This window comes from Dendropsophus ebraccatus, chromosome 7, assembly GCF_027789765.1.
Source record: "Dendropsophus ebraccatus isolate aDenEbr1 chromosome 7, aDenEbr1.pat, whole genome shotgun sequence".
In the NCBI taxonomy this organism is placed as follows: Eukaryota; Metazoa; Chordata; class Amphibia; order Anura; family Hylidae; genus Dendropsophus; species Dendropsophus ebraccatus.
In genome coordinates, this window is record NC_091460.1 from 128,990,761 (window position 1) to 129,010,256 (window position 19,496).

Below are 19,496 nucleotides of genomic sequence, written 5' to 3' on the forward strand. Positions count from 1 at the left end.
TTTTAAATTCTTACTTTTCACGTACAAAAAAAAAAGGTGGTCAACGTTCTTGTCTGCAATTTTTTTTAAAGCAAACTAGGAACATTGCTTTATGTTTTTTACATGAATAGACCGGTGCCGATGCGGGGATGCTGGTGCAGAGATCCTTTTTTTGAACTGCTGCCCGGTTCTCATGCACAGCAGCGGTCTATCCCTGAGCACCGACCCAGCATGAAGCATTGGAGGTGGGCCCATCGCCCCCAATATGACGATCTCCCCTCCCCTCTGTGATGCGGTTCCATTGATTCTATTGGAGCCGCGTCACAGATGGGCCAACGGGCCCGTCTCCAGTGCTTTATGCCAGGCCGGTGCTCGGGATATATTCAGTGGAGAAAATTCCTCACTCACTCAGCATAACTTGCAATTAAACATTTTATTCCATATGGAGGTGCATGTAATAGACAAACAGGATATAGACCGTTGATGTGCGTGGGAACCAGGCGTCAGTACAAAAAAAAAAACGGCCACGCCACCGACATCCCGGCGCCCTGCTGCCGAACCATTTAATTAAAAACCACAAAGCGATGTACCTGGAGGTACGTTCATTTTAAAACAGCTCCGTTTCCATCTGTTTTCTTTTTATAATGGAACTCAATAGAAACACAGATCCAAACAGATGACACAAATGCATCCATTTTTGCATCCGTTGTTTTTTTTTTCCTTCATAAAACGGAAATGTTAAACGGACTTCAAAAATACAGTGTGAACCCAGCCTTAGTCCGGATTCACTCTTCTGTTTGGGAAGCTCTGTCGCAAGTTTTGTTTATTTAGCAGGAACTGAGAAGGCAAAAAAATAAGCAGTAAAGCAAGCAGTCTGTTTTTTTTTGTCTGCTGATAAATGAGACAGGCACCGGACAGGACAGGCACCGGACAGAAACCTTGTATCTGTCTACATCAGTTAGCGACTATTAGGGAGCTCCGGTGGAAGTGTGAACCCAACCGTAACTTTGAAAGGATAAAACACCATAATAAAAAGTAATGAACAGTATAACATATTACTTTAGTGACAACTGTAGATCTGCTAAGAAAAGAGTTTAAAAAGTAAATTCCTTTATTGATTTTTTTTTTGCCTCAAAAAGAGACAACCCCTGTACCATTTTAGTACATTCATCCACATGTAATACCACATTAATGTCTACCATTTTATTTTAGGTGCAAAGTGTCATTGTCTTACATATCTGTATAGGGGAGCTCTGTATTTTTGACTTATTAAATCATATTATTGTGTCTGAATGCCACCACTAGAGGGTGCTAATTGTATATGGATTCGGGAGCTCGGTAAATCTGTATGCAGTAAGCTTATTCTAATAGCCCCTGCAAGTTCTAACATCCAAGGCAACAAGGGGATACAGCCCTCTCCCACCACTAGCTTCATAGAAGTTGCACACCACTGCTCCTATGAATCCTGCCTTAAAGTGTACGTGTTGTTTACATTTTTTTTGCAGAAATCAATAGTTCAGGCAATTTTAAGAAACTTTGTAATTGAGTTTGTTAGCCAAAAAATGCATTTTTATCATGAAAAAGCAGTTTGAAGCTCACCCCCCATCTTCATGGTTCTCTTATGGAGAGGGGAGGGGTGGAGAGAGATGAGGCACCAAAACAGGACAACAAAGAGTTAATTTACAGCTACATCACCAGGCTATCTCCTCTGAAGTCAGCACTGACCTCTCTGACCTCTGAATACCAGCTTTAACACAGGTCCTGCTGTGTAATCCTTTGTTCTCTGCTGGCGACTAATCTCCCTCCTCCCCCCTCCCCTCTCCGTAGGTTACACAGGGCTCGACTGATGTGAAAGAGTCGAGATTTCCTGATAATGAGCAGTGAATGAGAGAGAGGAGGTGGGGGGGGGGGGACCTGGGGAAAGTCTTTTTAAATGCAGATAATGGCATATTTGCCTAATAAACCCAAGTACAATGTTTCTTAAAATTGCCTGGAATATTGATTTCTGCAAAAAAAAAAAAAAGAAAAAAGGGCAGTGACACTTTAATATCTGACCGTGCACATACATAATGAATATGTTCTTTTACAATTGCACATCTATATTATTTACACACAACAGAAACTTGGGCAAATGATTTCACCCTTTATTCACCATTTCTGTACATTGTTTGATTACCTGCCCGTCTCTATTTAGGATAAGAGACCGAAAGAATTGATGGGTTTCTCCAGGATCTAGCAACAAAGTGTAATGACTCAAGTATGGAGAGTGCACAAACATTATCATTTATTCAAGAGCCTTGATCTTAGAGGTCACACACCATAGAGGAGTCTAGGTACATACTTTATCCAAAGAATCACTTTAAAGTGCGAAAATCTTTTTCTTTCAAATCATCTGATTTTAGAAAGTTATATACATTTGTCATTTACTTCTAGTTAAAATTCTCAAGTCTTCCCATATTTATCAGCTACTGTATGTCCTGCAAGAAGTGGTGTTTTCTTTTCAGTCTGACACAGTGCTCTCTGCTGCCACCTCTGTCCAAGACAGGAACGGTCAAGAGCAATAGAGATTTTTCTATGGGGATTTGCTGCTGCTCTGGAAAGTTTCTGACATGGACAGAGATGGCAGCAGAGAGCACTGTGTCAGACTGGAAAGAATACACCATTTCCTGCAGGAATACAGCAGCTGATAAGTACTGGAAGACTTGAAATTTTTAAATACAAGTAAATTACAAATCTATAGATCTTTATGAAACCTATTGATTTAAAAGAAAAAGATTTTTGCTGGAGTACCCCTTTAATCATACACACACCTCCATTTAGCATGGCCCATCTGATTTCCAAAGAGTAAGCTAAAAAACTGAACACAACTCTTATTATAAACCTTGGTGAGAAGAAAAAAAAGAAAGAAAAAAAAAAGAGTGTGAATGCACACATACAATATAATAGAAGGTGGTCAACAGAAGGATACTCTCTGGTTAGTTCGAATGATTGGATATCTAAGCCAGAGCATATACACTATGGCATGAAGGGTTCTCACCATCATAATGGTAGATGCTTGTTTGCTCACCCACTATTCATAGACGTAGCTACTATAGAGGCAGGGTAGGCAGCTGCTATGGGGCCCCTGCAGGAGGGGGGCCCGGGGATGCACAGGGAAGATAAGAGGCAACCTTTATTCTTTGGCCACATCACCAAGTACATATATATTCGGGGCCCCATGAATCCCTAGCTACGTCCCTGCCCCAGTTCACATTTCTTCTCCATATATTGTTCTGCTTGTGTAATAATTATAGGAGTCACATGTGACTATGTGTGACATATTCCTGAATATATTACATAGAGTGAAGAGAAAATGGATGTTTACCCATCACTTGCTTAAAACCGCAGTCACAGTCATGCCTTATACTGAAAAGCCATCGCTGACAGCAATAGAAAGGTTAGCTTATTGTTAGAGACTAATTCTAAACTCTATTCGAGGGTTGCCATGGAATCCATGCACGGTATTTCCAGCATGGAACACAGGATAACATACAACCGTATAAAAGGGAATTATATACAGGTTTATATACAGCATAAGAGCAAAAGACTTTCAAGGCACATACAGTAAATCTAAATATACTAGACATATAAAAAATGTTCTAATGCTGATCAATACAAAACAGTGAGCAGATACTACGTCCAAGCCATTCAGATGTCCAACCACTGCTAGTATAGTTAAAGGGGTATTCTACTCAAACATGACTCTTGACATGTTGCTGCTCATGGTGAGACTAATGCTTCATTCCATGCTTGTTATTATCTATTTAGTCTCCTTCCCACAGTTTTGAGCTGCTGCTTTCTGCTGAAAACTCAAGAACTGTGTGAGCTTTGCTCTCCATCTCCCCCTGCTCCCCCCTCCCTTCTGAGACAGCTGATGTAAACAAGTCCATGGCAGGCTTTCTCTGCAATTTTGTAACTTCTGAGGTCAAGCTTTTAGTGAACACACTGTGATTAACCCTTCCAGCAGCACAAATAAGCTACAATGTTGCAGATAAAGCCAGTCACTTGTTTCTATTAGCTGTTTCAGAAGGGAGGGGGGAGGAGGGGGAGACACAGATTTTTTTGTCTTCAGCAAAATGCAGTAGCTCAGTACTGGGGGAAGGAGGCTGAATAGATAATAACAAGTATGGAAGGAATTGTTTGTCTCACCATGGGCAGCAACTTATTCAAAGTTATGTTTAAGTGGAATACCCCTTTAGAAATAAACTGTCACATTTAATCTAGACCAGTGCCATGCTTATAAAAATGTGGGAGCTTGGTTAAACTGGTTCATCTAGTTGCAAAAAAAGCAAACGTGGCTTATAGGCAGTCATTTTCATGTGCACCTCAAGGGTTAATGCACAAGTGGAAATGACGGAGATTTTACATGTGTATGTGCACACTATGGAATATCCGCGGAAACTTCAAGCAGATTCCGCCGGGGGACCTCCACTTGAAATTCTGACCGTTCCATAGAACGACATATCAATTCTATGGGCGGACGGTGGAATCTGCTGGCAAATATCAAATCTCCACGGATATTCCATGGAGTGCACATACCAGTCATGTGGATGAGACCTGGTTCTGGCTGTGGATTTCACCCCTAGCTGTTGTATAAATACTGAAAAGTACAAAATTATTCTATAAGACAAACAGATCGCTGATCTCAGGGAGACCAGCCAAACGATAACACTGCCGGCTAGTGAAACCGCTCAATGCAGTGAAAGGCTGGGCTGGGATGGCCCCCGGCTGTCTTACGGCTCCCCAGGGAGCTCTGTGTGCGCTGTGTACTTCCAGCGGAGGGAGCATTGCGTTGAAAAAAAAAAGCAGGTCTCGCGAAGCTCGGCCCCCTCCACGGGAAGTCCTTCCCCCCACCGCCGGAAGCCCACCAGCGCATGTGACTAGGGGACTAGAGAAATCATTCAGGTGAGTATAGATTTTTTTGTTTTTAAAGGGGATGATGAGGGGTGTAGTAATATGATGATGGAACAAGAGGATGAGGGGGGGTGTAGTGGTATGATGATGAAGGAACAAGAGGATGATGGGGTGTAGTGGTGTGATGATGGAACAAGAGGATGATGAAGGAACAAGAGGATAATGAGGGGTGTAGTGGTATGATGATGAAGGAACAAGAGGATGATGGGGGGTGTAGTGGTATGATGATGAAGGAACAAGAGGATGATGGGGGGTGTAGTGGTATGATGATGGAACAAGAGGATGATGGGGGTGTAGTGGTATGATGAAGGAACAAGAGGATAATGAGGGGTGTAGTGGTATGATGATGAAAGGGCAGGAGGATGAAGGGGTAGTAGTATTATGATGGAGGTGGTTGTAGTATGATGATGGAGGGGCAGAAGGATGAAAGGGGTAGTAGTATGATGATGGAGGGGCAGGAGGAGGGGACAACATGGGGGGCATCTGTAAGAGGGATAAAATGGGGGGCCATCTATATGGAGGATAACGTAGGGGGCCATCTATATGGGGGATAACATGGGGGGCATCTATAATAGGGACAACACAGGGGTCCATCTATAAGGGGGAAACATTGGGGGGCCATCTATAAGGTGGACTACATGGGGGGTGTATACAATAGGGGGATATGTACTATAAGGGGGGTCACATAGTGTCAGGGCTACCCACTAAATGAGGGTGTAAAGGGGACAGTACAGATGTGCAGTGTGTAGAGAGATGAGGATGGTGCCAGAGTGAGGAGACTAATATCTTTCTCTGGCAGATTCTGTGCATTGGTGGTTTGGAGAAGTTCTCATAACGGCCCAGGGCAGATGGAGAAGATGAAGACGTCCCCTGTGAGTCACTTGATATAACTGCACTGTAATGTATATGGTGTATAGAGCCTGTGTACAGTGCGTCCACCTCTATATGACTGTATGAAGTGATATTGGTCTATGTACAGAGGATTTTATTCAGTAGCAGCGGTGGTGTTAGTCAGTATGTGGTGTTATTAGTATGTGGTAAGGGGGAGCGGAAGTTGACCTTTTGCACCAGGGCCCAAGAGACATTAGCTATGCCCTGCCTAGGTGCATTGCCCCCTGGGAAACATGAATATGCAAAAGAAGAGCTTGTGGAGCTTCTTACAGGAGCCACCCCTTGGCTGGGTCCTTCCTGGAGGGATATCTGGATAGTCCTGTGTTTCGAGACTGTTTAATGAGGCTCCAGAGGCTCTTCTTTTGCATATTCATGTTTCCCAGTGGGCAATGCACCTAGGATTTCACTGCATTGAGCGCTTTCACTAGCAGCAGTGTTATCGCTTGGCTGGTCTCCCTGAGATCAGTAATCTGTTTCTCTTATGGCTCTACTAGGCATTACTCCCACCTAGCCAGAATCCTGCTCCACACTGATGAGGGGCAACACCCTGAAACAGCTGTCTGTGGATGGATACCTGGCCTTGGTTTTTCCCTTGTCATTACATCGACTTATAGGGCCACTTAATTTGGTGGTTTCCTTACAGGAGTCACCCCTTGGCTGGGTACTTCCCGGAGGGATATCTGGCTAGTCCTGTGTTTCGAGACTCTTCAATGAGGCTCCACGGGCTCTTCTTTTGCTAAATTATTCTATGTCTGAGTTAGATTGCCTGAACTGGGACTTTGGATTAGCACCTAAACTGAATGGGGTTAAAGCGAGTGTACCATCAGTACATTTGCTTTAAGATTAGCACATGGATAGAACAGCGTTGGTGCAGGGAAGCCGGTGCCATGGTCCTTTCTTTGAACCGTGGCCTGATACCTGCGTACGGCATCGTTCTATTCCCAGGCACCTGCCTGGGCTGAAGCACTGGAGGCCGGCCGGCTCGCCCCCAGTGGGAGGAAACCCCCGCCCTCCATGATGCGGCTCCATTGATTATAATGGATCAGTGCTTCAGCCCAGAAAAAGAACGGAGCCATATGCGGGAATCGGGCCGCGGTTCAAAAAAAAGGACTGCAACACCGGCTTCACGGCGACGTTCTATTCATGTGCAAATCTTAAAGAAAATGTACTGATGGTACATACTCTTTAACCAGCAGTCCCCAGCTCCACGGACCATGCTCACATTACAGTACGAGCCATCAATCACTTCCTTTGCCCCATTTGCACTGAATTTGCTGACTGCGGTTTAGTAGGAACTCGGCATAATGGCAATTTGATTCACACAGTTCATCTCGTTTAATGATCATAATTATTGCAAGGACTGAGCAATGGCTTCCCAGCATGGGGAGAAGAAATGATGATTGCCTCATGTACGGAAAGCTCTCAATGAAGTCTATAGCAAATGCCGAACGTTATTTGACTTTTATGATTAAAGCGCTCTTTATATGGGAAGTGAATGAGCAGCGTGGTGCGTGACAATATGACATCCACTGCGCTCCAAGTACATAATTGTAGCCATGCTTGTACAGCTTTAAAGCGTATCTCGCCTTCCTACACAATAACTCCCCCATTCCACCCTCTCACTACTGACTATATAACCTACAAATTTTCTTTTTCTACTTGTCTTACTTTCATCAAATTGCACAATTTCCTCGGCTTCTTGTTACCTAATGGAACCTCTTTGTGTAACATAGTGACGTCATATAGTGACCACTTAGGAAACTCAAATGCCGGCAATAAAGCACATACGGACAGATTTTCGATTGATTCATTTAAAGAGATTCTGACAGTAGGTTTAGGCTGTCCTATCTCAGGGTAGCATAAACTAGTGACAGAGAAGCTGAACAGAATGATGTATCACTTACATTGTTCTGTGCAGCTGATCCTGAGATAACCTCCCTGCAATAACTAGTCCTTTCCATCGTGTGTGTGCTCAGAAGTCCAGGATATTCATGAGTACCAGCACACTGCCCACCGGCTGCTTATTGACAGTTGTCTATTTATAGGCACATAGCTGTCAATCAGTAGCTAGAGGGTGGAGTTAGTGGTGTTGCATGAAGCCCATTCTCCTGCATATTAGGAGAACAGCTAAACAGAATGATGTAAGCAATACACTGATCTGTTCAGCATTTCTGTCACTAGTTTAGGTTGCATTAATTTAAGGCAGCATAAACCTAGTGACAGATTCCCTTTAAGGTTCACATGGAGATGATCTATGGAACTTGTCCTCGTGCATTTTGCATTCATTAGCCAAACCCCTTCCTGGTGACACTGGTCACTTTCATTGTTCACTTTCATTTTTGGAGGCCAGGATTCACATACCATTTTAATATCTTACACTATTATCCTCCCTTTTTCTTCTTTATCACATACATTCTATTTTGTATTCTTCTTATTCTTTGCTATATTCTCCTTATGCAGTCTCTCACATTGACCAATATGCAGACAACTGAGCCTAATCACCATGCTATCCTATCAGAAACCTTTGGGAACAGATTTGCTTCTGGTCCAGAGAGCTCTATGCTTAGCTGGATAGGATTTGCCATATGTGTCCCCTAGATCGGCTCCCTCCTCTGTAGTGTCAAACTGGGGTACCTGGGGCCCACCAGAGGAAATGATCCTGGGGGCCCACCAATGAAGAACCAGTGAGAAACAACCTGTCAGTCAGTGTTAATGCAGGTTCTGAGCTGGGGGCCCACCGGAGGATACTCCGGTGGGACAATCCGACACTGCTCTTTTTTGGACCTGCACTTATCAAGGGCTCCCCAGTCCCCTCCAGCCTGTTTGCATAACTCCCATTGGCTTCGACAGGAAATGCATAAACCCTGCGAGCTGCACTGTTTGTGCAACTCCTTGAGTTATCTTAACAGTGTAGCTCATGGGCTACGCTATTTATGCAACTCCCATTAAGGGGGAAATATCAGCAGGTTAGATGAATCTAACCTGCTGATAGCCCCCTATTGCACAGGAGACGCCAAAGATGAAAGTATGTATCTTACCTTAATCCTCAGCGCCGCTCCCATGCACTTTGTCATGTATTCCACGGTCTAGTGAGACTGTTAGGAGCACTGCCCCACCCCTCTTGCAAAGATTTGGCCAGCACCATTGATTATCTTTAGAAGGGGTGGACCGTCCTGGGGCGGATCTGAACTATGAGGTCGGGTAGTACTCCTAACAGTCTCACCGGATCATGGAGTAAAAAACAAAGTGCCAAGGATGAAGGTAAGAGAGATATATTCCTCCTCAGTGTCTCCTGCACAATAGGGACATATCAGTAGATTAGATTTGTCTAACCTGCTGATAGTTCCTCTTTAAAGTCAAATGGTGGTCCTGGTCCAGGTCCTGCAGTTTTCACCTTTCCAACCACCTCCGGCTGCAAACAGGAAGGGGGCCAGAAAACCTATCGATCTGAAGATAGGTGCAAAACCTTCTACATCCTTAAAGGGGGTACTCCGGCAAAAATCTTTTTCTTTCAAATCATCTGGTTTCAGAAAGTTATAAAGATTTGTAATTCACTTCTATTTAAAAATCTCAAGTGTTCCAGTACTTATCAGCTGCTGTATGCTCTGCAAATCATTGGTGTTTTCTTTTTAGTCTGGCACAGTGCTCTCTGCTTCCGAAACAGGAACTGTCCAGAGCAGTAGCAAATCCCCATAGAAAACCTCTCCTGCTCTGGACAGTTCCTGTCTGTGTCTATTTCTCTGTTCTAAAGTACAAAGTTCCGAACTGAGAGTAAAAGACATTTTGAAGTTGGAAACACCAGTGTTTAGATGGCCGTGAGGGCCGTATTGTCAGGAACACTAATGTGGGTCTAGAGGCTCTAGTACTAAAAAAAAAAAGTGAAACAACATGCTAGTCTGACATACAGTCAGATGCCAATTTGTGCTCTATGCTCAGATTTATGCTTTTCCTGTACAAAGGTCCCACAAGTTACAACGGCCAAAGGCTACAATATTCTCAACAATGGTTCTTCCTGGAAACCATACTCAGCGTATAAAGGCACAGGATCTGTGGCCAGTGTAAATGGCTCCCTGGTTAAATCCCTGTATACTGAAGTCAGGGCCAGTGTCAGCGCGGGGCTTACCCGGGGCCCACAGCACCCATAGGGGCCCAGTGTTCTAATGTTAGGGCCCTATTAGACGGGACGATTATCGTGTGAAAAATAGTTCTATCGTTCGAATTTAAACAATAATCGTTCTGTGTAATTGCAGGCAACCAACAAAAAATCGTTCGTATGTCGATGATTGTTGATTTAGATCGGAACTTAAAATTATCGTTAATCGTTCGCTGTAATTCCACATTCGTTCGCTCAAGTTCCGCATTTGTTCACTAATCGTTAAGTGTAATTGCACATTGTCCATTGTTTTGCTGGGATTAGAAGGAATAAACGATCGTAGTAACGATCAAATAACGATCGTAGCTAACGACCATCGTTTTGTGTAATATGGTGAACAATTTCAGGCTAACGATAAACAATCTCGTTTGCGATCGTTTATTGTTAATCGTTAAAAATCGCTCCGTGTAATAGGACCCTTACCCGGGGCCCACAGCACCTCTAGGGGCCCAGTGATGGGGATGGGCCCAGTGTTCTAATGTTAGCCTGCTCACTGTAGTGCAGGGTGAACGCTGAACATCAGAAGACACAGGAGACGGAGCAGGACCAGGAGAGAGAAAAGGGTGAAGGACCTAATCACATGACCGGAAGGTCCTCAACCATACAGTGTTTACACTGCAACTGATCAGGAAAACTAGCCGGGAGACATACACATGCAGCGTATTTATTCCCGGCTCTGTGTCACGTGACCTAGATGGATTCCTAATGCAAATCTAGGGGCCGTCTAGGTCGGCACAAAACGGGCAAAGGCGCACATGGCAGAACATCTATCTCCCTGCCCGTTTTACTGATCTGGGTCTGAACCTTTTCATATGTCTGATATATCCAAAGTTTTTCTCTTTATGACAGATATTCTTTTATACTACTTCACCTGCTATGGAGAACAATATTTTAGGTAACCCTTGATGCATGACGAAGCAATTGTACAAGCTACAACATTGTGCATGTCTAAATCCCTGTGATCGTAAGAAGACTGAGTAAAGATGTGTTCTCCTGTTCACCACCAATTCACTAGAAGCCCACATGAGCCCATAACACTGGACTGCCATTATAACTTGTGAGCCATTGGCATAAGTGAATGAATGGACATAATATTCAGCTTCTCCATGCCCTAGGATAAGGATTAAAGTTTGGATTGCGCCCAGTAGACATGCAATATTCTGACCTGGTTTCCAGTGGTACAGTACCTGCATTTGTCATAGAATGGGAGCTGGGATAGGAATACCTGAGCTGATAACCGCATTGCATAGAAGGTGCTGACACTACATTCTTTGGTACGGTTGAAATACTAGGTCTACTCCTATAGGCATAAGCACTATTAGGAGGTGGTAGAGTGGAGGACTTCCAGGCTGCCGGAGGTTCTGGTAAAGTCTTACGGCGTGCAGCAGACACGACATTGGCCGATACTGATTCATGCATGGTTTGGGGTAAGAAGGTGTCATCCACAAACCACAATGCAGTTTCCTTTGGGGTTAACCTCTTGCCTGGTGTTTCAGGTGTTGCTGCTGATTTGCCGACGTAACCAGGTGCAGGCTGAAAAAGTGTTGGAGACAGCGGAGAACCAAATGGTTGTGAACTGGCAGAAGAAAGACTTCTGGCGGGGAAGGACATGGATCTTCCATCTTTTGCCTATAAAAAGACATAAATCATGTATTATTCTTTAATATTGATATTTCCCTGACTCCTCGTACGTAGACCTGTATATGTAGGTATAGCATGTGACTAATATACTGTTAAAAGCAGTGATGATTTTGCCCTTAAATGTTCATTTTGTGTCTTTTCTTCCATCTTCCTACACATAGGGTGCGTTCACACTACGGAATCCGTGGGGAGAATTTCCCGCAGATTTGGCCGCTCACCCCCACGCGCTCCCGCTTGAATCTTGGCCCGTCCCATAGACTCCGTTCTATGCTCAGACAGGTTGCGCCATTTGCCCAAAGAATTGACTTGTCAATTGTGCAAATGCCCTTCAAATAGGTGAAAAGTTTCTCAGGCTCATCGGGCTGAGGGGCTTTAAAGTCTGCTCCGATCCATGCCGCTCCTCCCCGGGTGCTGGGAAAAGATGTATCCAGTCTTGGGAAACTGGGAGAAGTTTCCCAGGACTGGATCCATCTTTTCCCAGCACCTGAGGAGGAGCGGTATGGATCGGAACAGACTTCAAAGCCCCGCAGCCCAATAAGCAGAATGTCGGTCGAAATGAAGCACTTCACTTCAATGCTTCATCCCTACTCGAGTGCACTGATATCAATGGGGGACTTGAGCATTTAACCAGATGCCCCTGCTCAACAGAATGAAGGATGTCCAGTTAACCTATTGCTTTTTTTCGTTAATATTTTTGTATATGTTCAAACAAAATATACAAAAAAATACAATGAAAAGATGTAACAGGTTTCTGCAAGACTCATTAGAATCCCGGCAGTATGCCTGCAATTGCAAGCAAAACTATCTGAGTTTTAATATGTCTTGCAGAAACATCTGTCTTGCACAGCATCTGGTAAAACCTAAGACGCTGTGCAGCTGCTATAGTGAAAAAACAATAAAGCAGCCATACTTTCCTGTACTCACTCCTCCTGATGCCCTCTGGTGCCCACTCACTGACAGCCCGCTCAGCCAATCATTGCACTGTCCTGCCACAGCCAGTAATTGGTGAACAGCACATTAGCGCAAATATTTAAAAAGCACTCACTAAACCAAGCAAACTCGCTCAACAATAATCATGAGTAAACATGATTGCCTGTTTGCCATTTTATGAGGGGGGCACACTTTTTGAATAGCCTGGGTCCCATGCTACCCTTAAAGGGATATTCCACTTAAACATATCTTTTCATATGTTGCTGCCCATGAGACTAACAATTCATTGCATAATTGTTATTATCTATTCAGTCTCCTTTCCCCAGTTCTGAGCTGCTGCTTCCTGCTGAAGAACTATGTGTGAGTTTTTTTGACCATCTCTCCCTTCTTGCCCCCTCCCTTTGGAGACAGCTGATATAAACAAATCCATGGCAGGCTGTATCTTCAACTTTGAAGCTTCTTTGTAATGCTGGAAAGGTTAATATGAGGTCAAGTTGCTGCTGACTGACTGTGATTATCCCTTCGGCATTACAAAATTGCAGATAAGGACTTGTTTACATGAGTTGTCTCAGAAGGGAGTGGGGAGGAGGGGTTGAAAACAATAACTGATTTTTGTCCCTTCAGCAGAAAGCAGCGGCTCAAAACTGGGGGAATGACACTAACTAGACAATAACAAGAATGGAAGGAATTGTTAGTCTAACCATTGCCAGCAACATATGAAAAGCTTTGTCTGAGTGAACTAGCCCTTAAAGGGGTATTCCCCCAAGAGCTAAAAAAATGTAATGCTCCCAAACCTAGCTGGTCTTACTCACCAAGTCCCCCTGAGTATTTTGAGCCGTCTGCCATCTTTCTAGCTGCTGCCATTCCTGAGTTACAAGTTTTTCTAAAAGACGATCTATAGCCAAGATAGGAAACTACATTTCCCATCATGCAATGCTTCTGCCTGATGATGGTGAAGTAGCAGAGCTGAGACAATGAAGGAGATGATGACAGTGTAGCAGAGCTGAGATGGCGGTGTCGGTGTAGCAAAGCTGAGTTGGAAGTGACGGTGTAGCTGAGCTGAGTTGGGGATGACGGTGTAGCAGAGCTGAGTTGGCGGTGATGGTGTAGCAGAGCTGAGTTGTGGATGACAGTGTAGCAGAGCTGAGTTGGGGATGACAGTGTAGCAGAGCTGAGTTGGGGATGACAGTGTAGCAGAGCTGAGTTGGCGGTGACGGTGTAGTAGAGGTGAGTTGGCGATGACGGTGTAGCGGTGCTGAGATGGCGGTGTAGCAAAGCTGAGCTGGAAGTGATGGTGTAGCAGAGCTGAGTTGTGGATGACGGTGTAGCAGAGCTGAGTTGGGGATGACAGTGTAGCAGAGCTGAGTTGGCGGTGACTGTAGCAGAGCTGAGTTGGGGGATGACAGTGTAGCAGAGCTGAGTTGGCGGTGACGGTGTAGCAGAGCTGAGTTGGGGGGACGGTGTAGCAGAGCTGAGTTGGGGGGACGGTGTAGCAGAGCTGAGTTGGGGGGGACGGTGTAGCAGAGCTGAGTTGGGGGGGACGGTGTAGCAGAGCTGTGTTGGGGGGGAGAGTGTAGCAGAGCTGAGTTGGGGGGACGGTGTAGCAGAGCTGAGTTGGGGGGGACAGTGTAGCAGAGCTGAGTTGGGGGGATGGTGTAGCAGAGCTGAGTTGGGGATGACAGTTTAGCAGAGCTGAGTTGGCGATGACGGTGTACTGGTGCTGAGATGGCGGTGTAGCAAAGCTGAGTTGGGGGTGACGGTGTAGCAGAGCTGAGTTGGCGGTGACGGTGTAGCAGAGCTGAGTTGGGGGGACGGTGTAGCAGAGCTGAGTTGGGGGGACAGTGTAGCAAAGCTGAGTTGGGGGGACGGTGTAGCAGAGCTGAGTTGGGGGGACCGTGTAGCAGAGCTGAGTTGGGGATGCCGGTGTAGCAGAGCTGAGTTGGGGGGACGGTGTAGCAGAGCTGAGTTGTGGATGACGGTGTAGCAGAGCTGAGTTGGCGGTGACGGTGTAGCAGAGCTGAGTTGGAGGTGACGGTGTAGCAGAGCTGAGTTGGCGGTGACGGTGTAGATGAGCTGAGTTGGCGGTGACGGTGTACTGGTGCTGAGATGGCGGTGTAGCAAAGCTGAGTTGGGAGTGACGGTGTAGCAGAGCTGAGTTGGGGTGGCGGTGTAGCAGAGCTGAGTTGGGGGAGTAGGTGTAGCAAGGCTGAGTTGGGGGGACGGTGTAGCAGAGCTGAGTTGGGGGTGACGGTGTAGCAGAGCTGAGTTGGCGGTGACGATGTAGCAGAGCTGAGTTGGGGATGCCGGTGTAGCAGAGCTGAGTTGGGGGGACGGTGTAGCAGAGCTGAGTTGGGGGGGACGGTGTCGGAGGGGGCGGAGCTTTCCACAGGCGATCGTGTGGGGGCGGAGCTTGTAGCGGGCGATCGTGTGGGGGGGCGGCGGAGCTTGTCGCGGGCGATCGCGGAGGGCGGAGTTTGCCGTGCGGGGGGGGGGGGCCCGGGTGAGTGCGGAGGCTATGCCGCGGGTGAGTGAGGGATGCCACGGGTGATGGGGGGGGGCTTTTGGTTGTGGGCCGGGGGGCTGTGTGCTGCGGGTGAGTGCTGGACGGTGGGCCGGGAGGCTCTGGACACAGGGGGTGAGCTCTGGGCTGGGGGTGACCGGGTGGCTGCTGTTAGAGAGGGATGCAGTCACAGCTGCCGCTGATCACTGTCTCCCTCTCTAACAGCAGCCACCGCATCAGTGTTCTCAGTCACTTCACTGTGCTGGGACTGAGGACACGTGATGCCGTCTCGGAGGGTGGGGGCCAGGAGCAGGGAGCGTGTCGGGTTGGACTGAGGTCTGATGATTCTCTGCAATCCGTGGAGGTGAATGCAGCTAGATAACAGCAAAACTGTGCAGAATCCATACTAACTTTATATTGGAAAGATGGAAAGCTACGGGTGGGCAGCGTATTAATGCAAAAATTATTTTGGGGGGAATACCCCTTTAATTCATCCCTGATGGTACTCCATAGCAGTGGCTCGCAATATAATGTCACGTAATAGTATCTGACTGTACAATAGAGTTATAAACTATATTAGTTCAAAGTAGTGGCATATAGCATATAAAGTCTGAGAATTACGGAAAGGATTGTATACGTTGTTGCATGTTCGGTTTAGTATTGTCAGTGACCTAATTAAAAAATGGGATCTTAATGTGAAGAACGGGTTGACTAAGATTGCATAGTAAGGGACCTAGTTAGAATGCTCATTATGTGCTCGGCAGGAAGCTAAGATGGGCTATAGAGAGTAGCGGAGCAGTCAGCGCCACTGGCAGCAAACACATGAGGCATAATGTAATTGCACTAAGAATTAACAGTCAGAGCTACAACAAAGGTCAAAGCGAAGGTTAGAAGACGTATGTAGGTTTATTGGATAGAAGAAATTCTAAAGCTCTTCTGTGTACTTTCTTTAGATGGCCTATCAAGACAACTGGCTGTCATGCGGTGCCCCTCTTATTTAAGGGTTTACACAGTGCAGTCAAATGACTGTTTATTGCCACAATTACGGCAAAATAGCAGCAAAACCGCAATTACGGCAATAAACCAGTTTCACAATAGACCCTAAAAGTGTCTGTACACATGAATTATTCCGTGACAAGAAACACAGACAGTTATTCAGGAATTACCAAGGTTTCAAAGCAAGTACAGAAGAACAATACCAAAAAAAAAGTGGTTTGCCTGTTCTTGCAAAACTACACCATTTCACTATAAGGTTATGTTCACACACAATATTTCGCTCAGCATTTTGGTGAGCCAGGAGTGAGTTGAAAACATATAAACTGTGCTAATCTTTCCATGACAAATTTTCTCTTTTTGTTCCACCTCTATTTTTGGGTTTAAACACTAACCAAAATATTGTATGAACATAGCCCTATAGGGGTTATCCAGGTAACAAAAACAATATTCTAAACGATCCCCCTTCCCAATTCCACCCTATGTCTAATATAAATGAACAACCTGTTGCACCTTTCCCTGTTTTTGTTTCTCATACTTATCCACTCTGGATGTCTAAAATCATCTTCTTTGTGTTCACTCTGACAACATTCTGCTCCCTTTTCCCCCTTCCCTGCCCTCTCTGGGGGCTGGGTTAGCTGTCTATTGACTTGCACCTGTTCACTGCTAGTGAATGTGCTGCTTCCACAGACTTAGGGCCCTTTTACACAGAAAGATTATCTGACAGATTATCTGCCAAAGATTTGAAGCCAAAGCCATGAATGGACTATAAACAGAGATCAGGTAATAAAGGAAAGCCTGAGATTTCTCCTCTTTTCAAATCCATTCCTGGTTTTGGCTTCAAATCTTTGGCAGATAATCTGTCAGATAATCTTTCCGTGTAAAAGGGCCCTTACATGTGTCCCTGAGCCTAGGTTTCTGTAATATGAAAAGTAATAGTTCTATCTCTGCTTGCTGTCAGTGAATGCAGGCATGTGTACCTGTCTTTGTGTCACAGCTCTGTATATTGTAAGTGTTATGGATGGTCTTAGTCTGGATGGAACTAGAATGTTTTCATTGACAGTCAGCTAGCAGAGATCTAAACCTATACTACACCCCCACCCCCATAAACAGAGGCCCATCATGCAGCACATAGCTACACCGTGCATGCGTCAGCTCTGCTACAGCATGTGTGTGTCAGCTCTGCTACATCATCAGCTAGTATGGAATACATACCGGGGTGATGTGATGCAAAGATCAGTGACAAAAACTGTCCCAAATTCACTGTGCAATAGTAATGACAGTGGGCAGGAAAGAAAATTAAGGGGGTGAGTATGCAAACAGACCATGTCTGGTGGCTTCTCTCTCTCTCCCACCAGCCTTGATAGTGACTTAAAGGGGTATTGCATTCAAAAATAACTTTTCATATGCTGCTGCCCATGGTAAGACTAACAATTCTTTTCATACTTGTTATGATCTATTCAGTCTCCTTCCCCCAGTTCTCATCTGCTGCTTTTAGCTGAAAAATCTGTGTGTGAGCTTTACTCTCTGTCTCCCCCTCCCTCCCTTCTGAGACGACTGATGTAAACAAATCTTTGTAATGCCGGGAGGCATAAATAAAGTGAGTATATTAGCAACTTTTCCTTAGATTAATCTTCCCAGCATTACAAAGAAGCTACATAGTAGCTTACAGAGCAGATACAGCCTGCCAGGGACTTGTTTACATCAGCCGTCTCGGAAGGGAGGAGGAGACAGAGAGAAAAGCTCACATACAGATTTTTGTGTCTTTAGCAGAAAGCAGCAGCTCAGAACTGGGGGGAAGGAGACTGAATAGATAATGACAAGAATGAAAGGAATTGTTAGTCTCACCATAGGCAGAAAGATATGAAAAGGTAAGTTTGAGGAGAATATCCATTTGAAGGGTTCCCAGGCTTGAAGAGTTCCCAGGCAAAATGTATTGAAGATCAGGAAGCAGTTCTGTACCGTGTCCAAGCTGAGTTACTGCAGCTCAGTTCCCAAAGAAGTGAATGCGATCTAAGCTGCAGTGACCTATAATGGCCACTACACAATGTATGGAGCTGTCTGCTTCTTGTTCAATGTGAACAGAGTGCCACAGCGCTGGCAGGCATCTGGCTGGAATTGTCAGTTGTCAGCACCACACAGATCTGAGCTGATTCATCCTTAGCATTGGTTATCAATAAATTTTGTCCAGAAAACCACTTAAAGCTAAATTGTGATTGATACTTGGTATTATCTATTTAGTCTCCTTCCCCTAGTTCTGAGCTGCTGCTTTCGGCTGAAAATGCAAAAATCTGTGTGCGAGCCTTTCTCCCTGTCTCCCCCTCCTTTCTGAGACAGATGATGTAAACAAGTCCCTGACTGGCTTTATCTGCAACTTCTTTGTAATGCTAGGAGGGATAATCACAGCTAGTTCATCAGCAACTTGACCTCATAATAACCCACTCAGCATTAGAAAGAAGATGTTGCAGAAAAAGTGACCTTTTTTTTCACATCAGTCTTCTCAGAAGGGAGGAGAAAGGAGGGGGGAGACAGGGAGAAAAGCTCACACAGAATTTTTAGTGTTTTCAGCAGAAAGCAGCAGCTGAGAACTAGGGGAAGGAGACTGAATAGATAAAAACAAATGTGGAAGGAATTGTTAGTCTCACCATGGGCTGAAGCATATTAAAAGTTAGGTTTGAGCAGAATATTCCTTTAAAAAATGAAATTTTGCATGGACTACACCCAGTGGTGGAGCCCGGATATCCCCATGCTCTGGCTGCTGAGACCCTAGTAGAAAACAAAAAGAAAGAAAAATACAAGAAACAATAAGAAGCTCCGCTAGAGAGAATAACTACAGCAATACTGCAGATATCTTGTTACAGTCACATAAAACGTGTTATCTATATCAATAAAAGGGAAGACAAGGTGTTGGCGCGCTGCCCACTGAAACTGCAATGAAAGGGAAAGTTCAAACCCTGCAGAGTTATTTATTTTATTCTTTTTTAATCCTCGGAGGATAAGATTAGTTAATTTTTTTTTGCAGTTTGCAGTAAGAATAGTGGTCGTAATCGTATGACTTCACGTTAGCTTGGAGACAATGTCTGAAGGACGCTGGCTGCAGTGACAGTACAGAAAGCAGAGACGGCTTACTGGGGACTCGCCTGATTTATTTACAGCATACAATTGTTTTATTAGTATTTTCCTAGCAGCAAAACTATCCCAGACAATGTGTCCTTGTTCGTGAATTCTAGTTGGCCGCCATGGGTAACATGGACAGCTTTTTTACTCATCATATCTGGAAGTCCATGTCCCATACTCTAGCTCAGGGATGGGGAACCTTCGGCCCTCCAGCTGTTGCAAAACTACAATTCCCATCATGCGTGGACAGCCGAAGCTTTAGATTTGGCTGCCCAGGCATGATGGAAATTGTAGTTTTTTTTTAAATTTAGAATTTAATATAAATATCTTATGTATTTA

General features: G+C 45.0%; 1 protein-coding gene and 1 long non-coding RNA gene across 2 annotated transcripts in view; one reads left to right on the forward strand and one right to left on the reverse strand.

Moving 5' to 3' along the window:
* Nucleotides 1–19,496, forward strand: part of LOC138797802 (uncharacterized) — a 131,503-nt gene that overhangs the window by 98,384 nt on the left and 13,623 nt on the right. The window lies entirely within an intron of this gene.
* SYNPO2 (synaptopodin 2) overlaps nt 5,086–19,496 on the reverse strand; it is a 146,553-nt gene continuing 132,142 nt past the window's right edge. Inside the window, exon 5 of the mRNA XM_069978446.1 lies at nt 5,086–11,605. Coding sequence (XP_069834547.1) covers nt 11,072–11,605 — 534 coding nt within the window. The 3' untranslated portion in view covers nt 5,086–11,071. The remainder of the gene's footprint in view (nt 11,606–19,496) is intronic.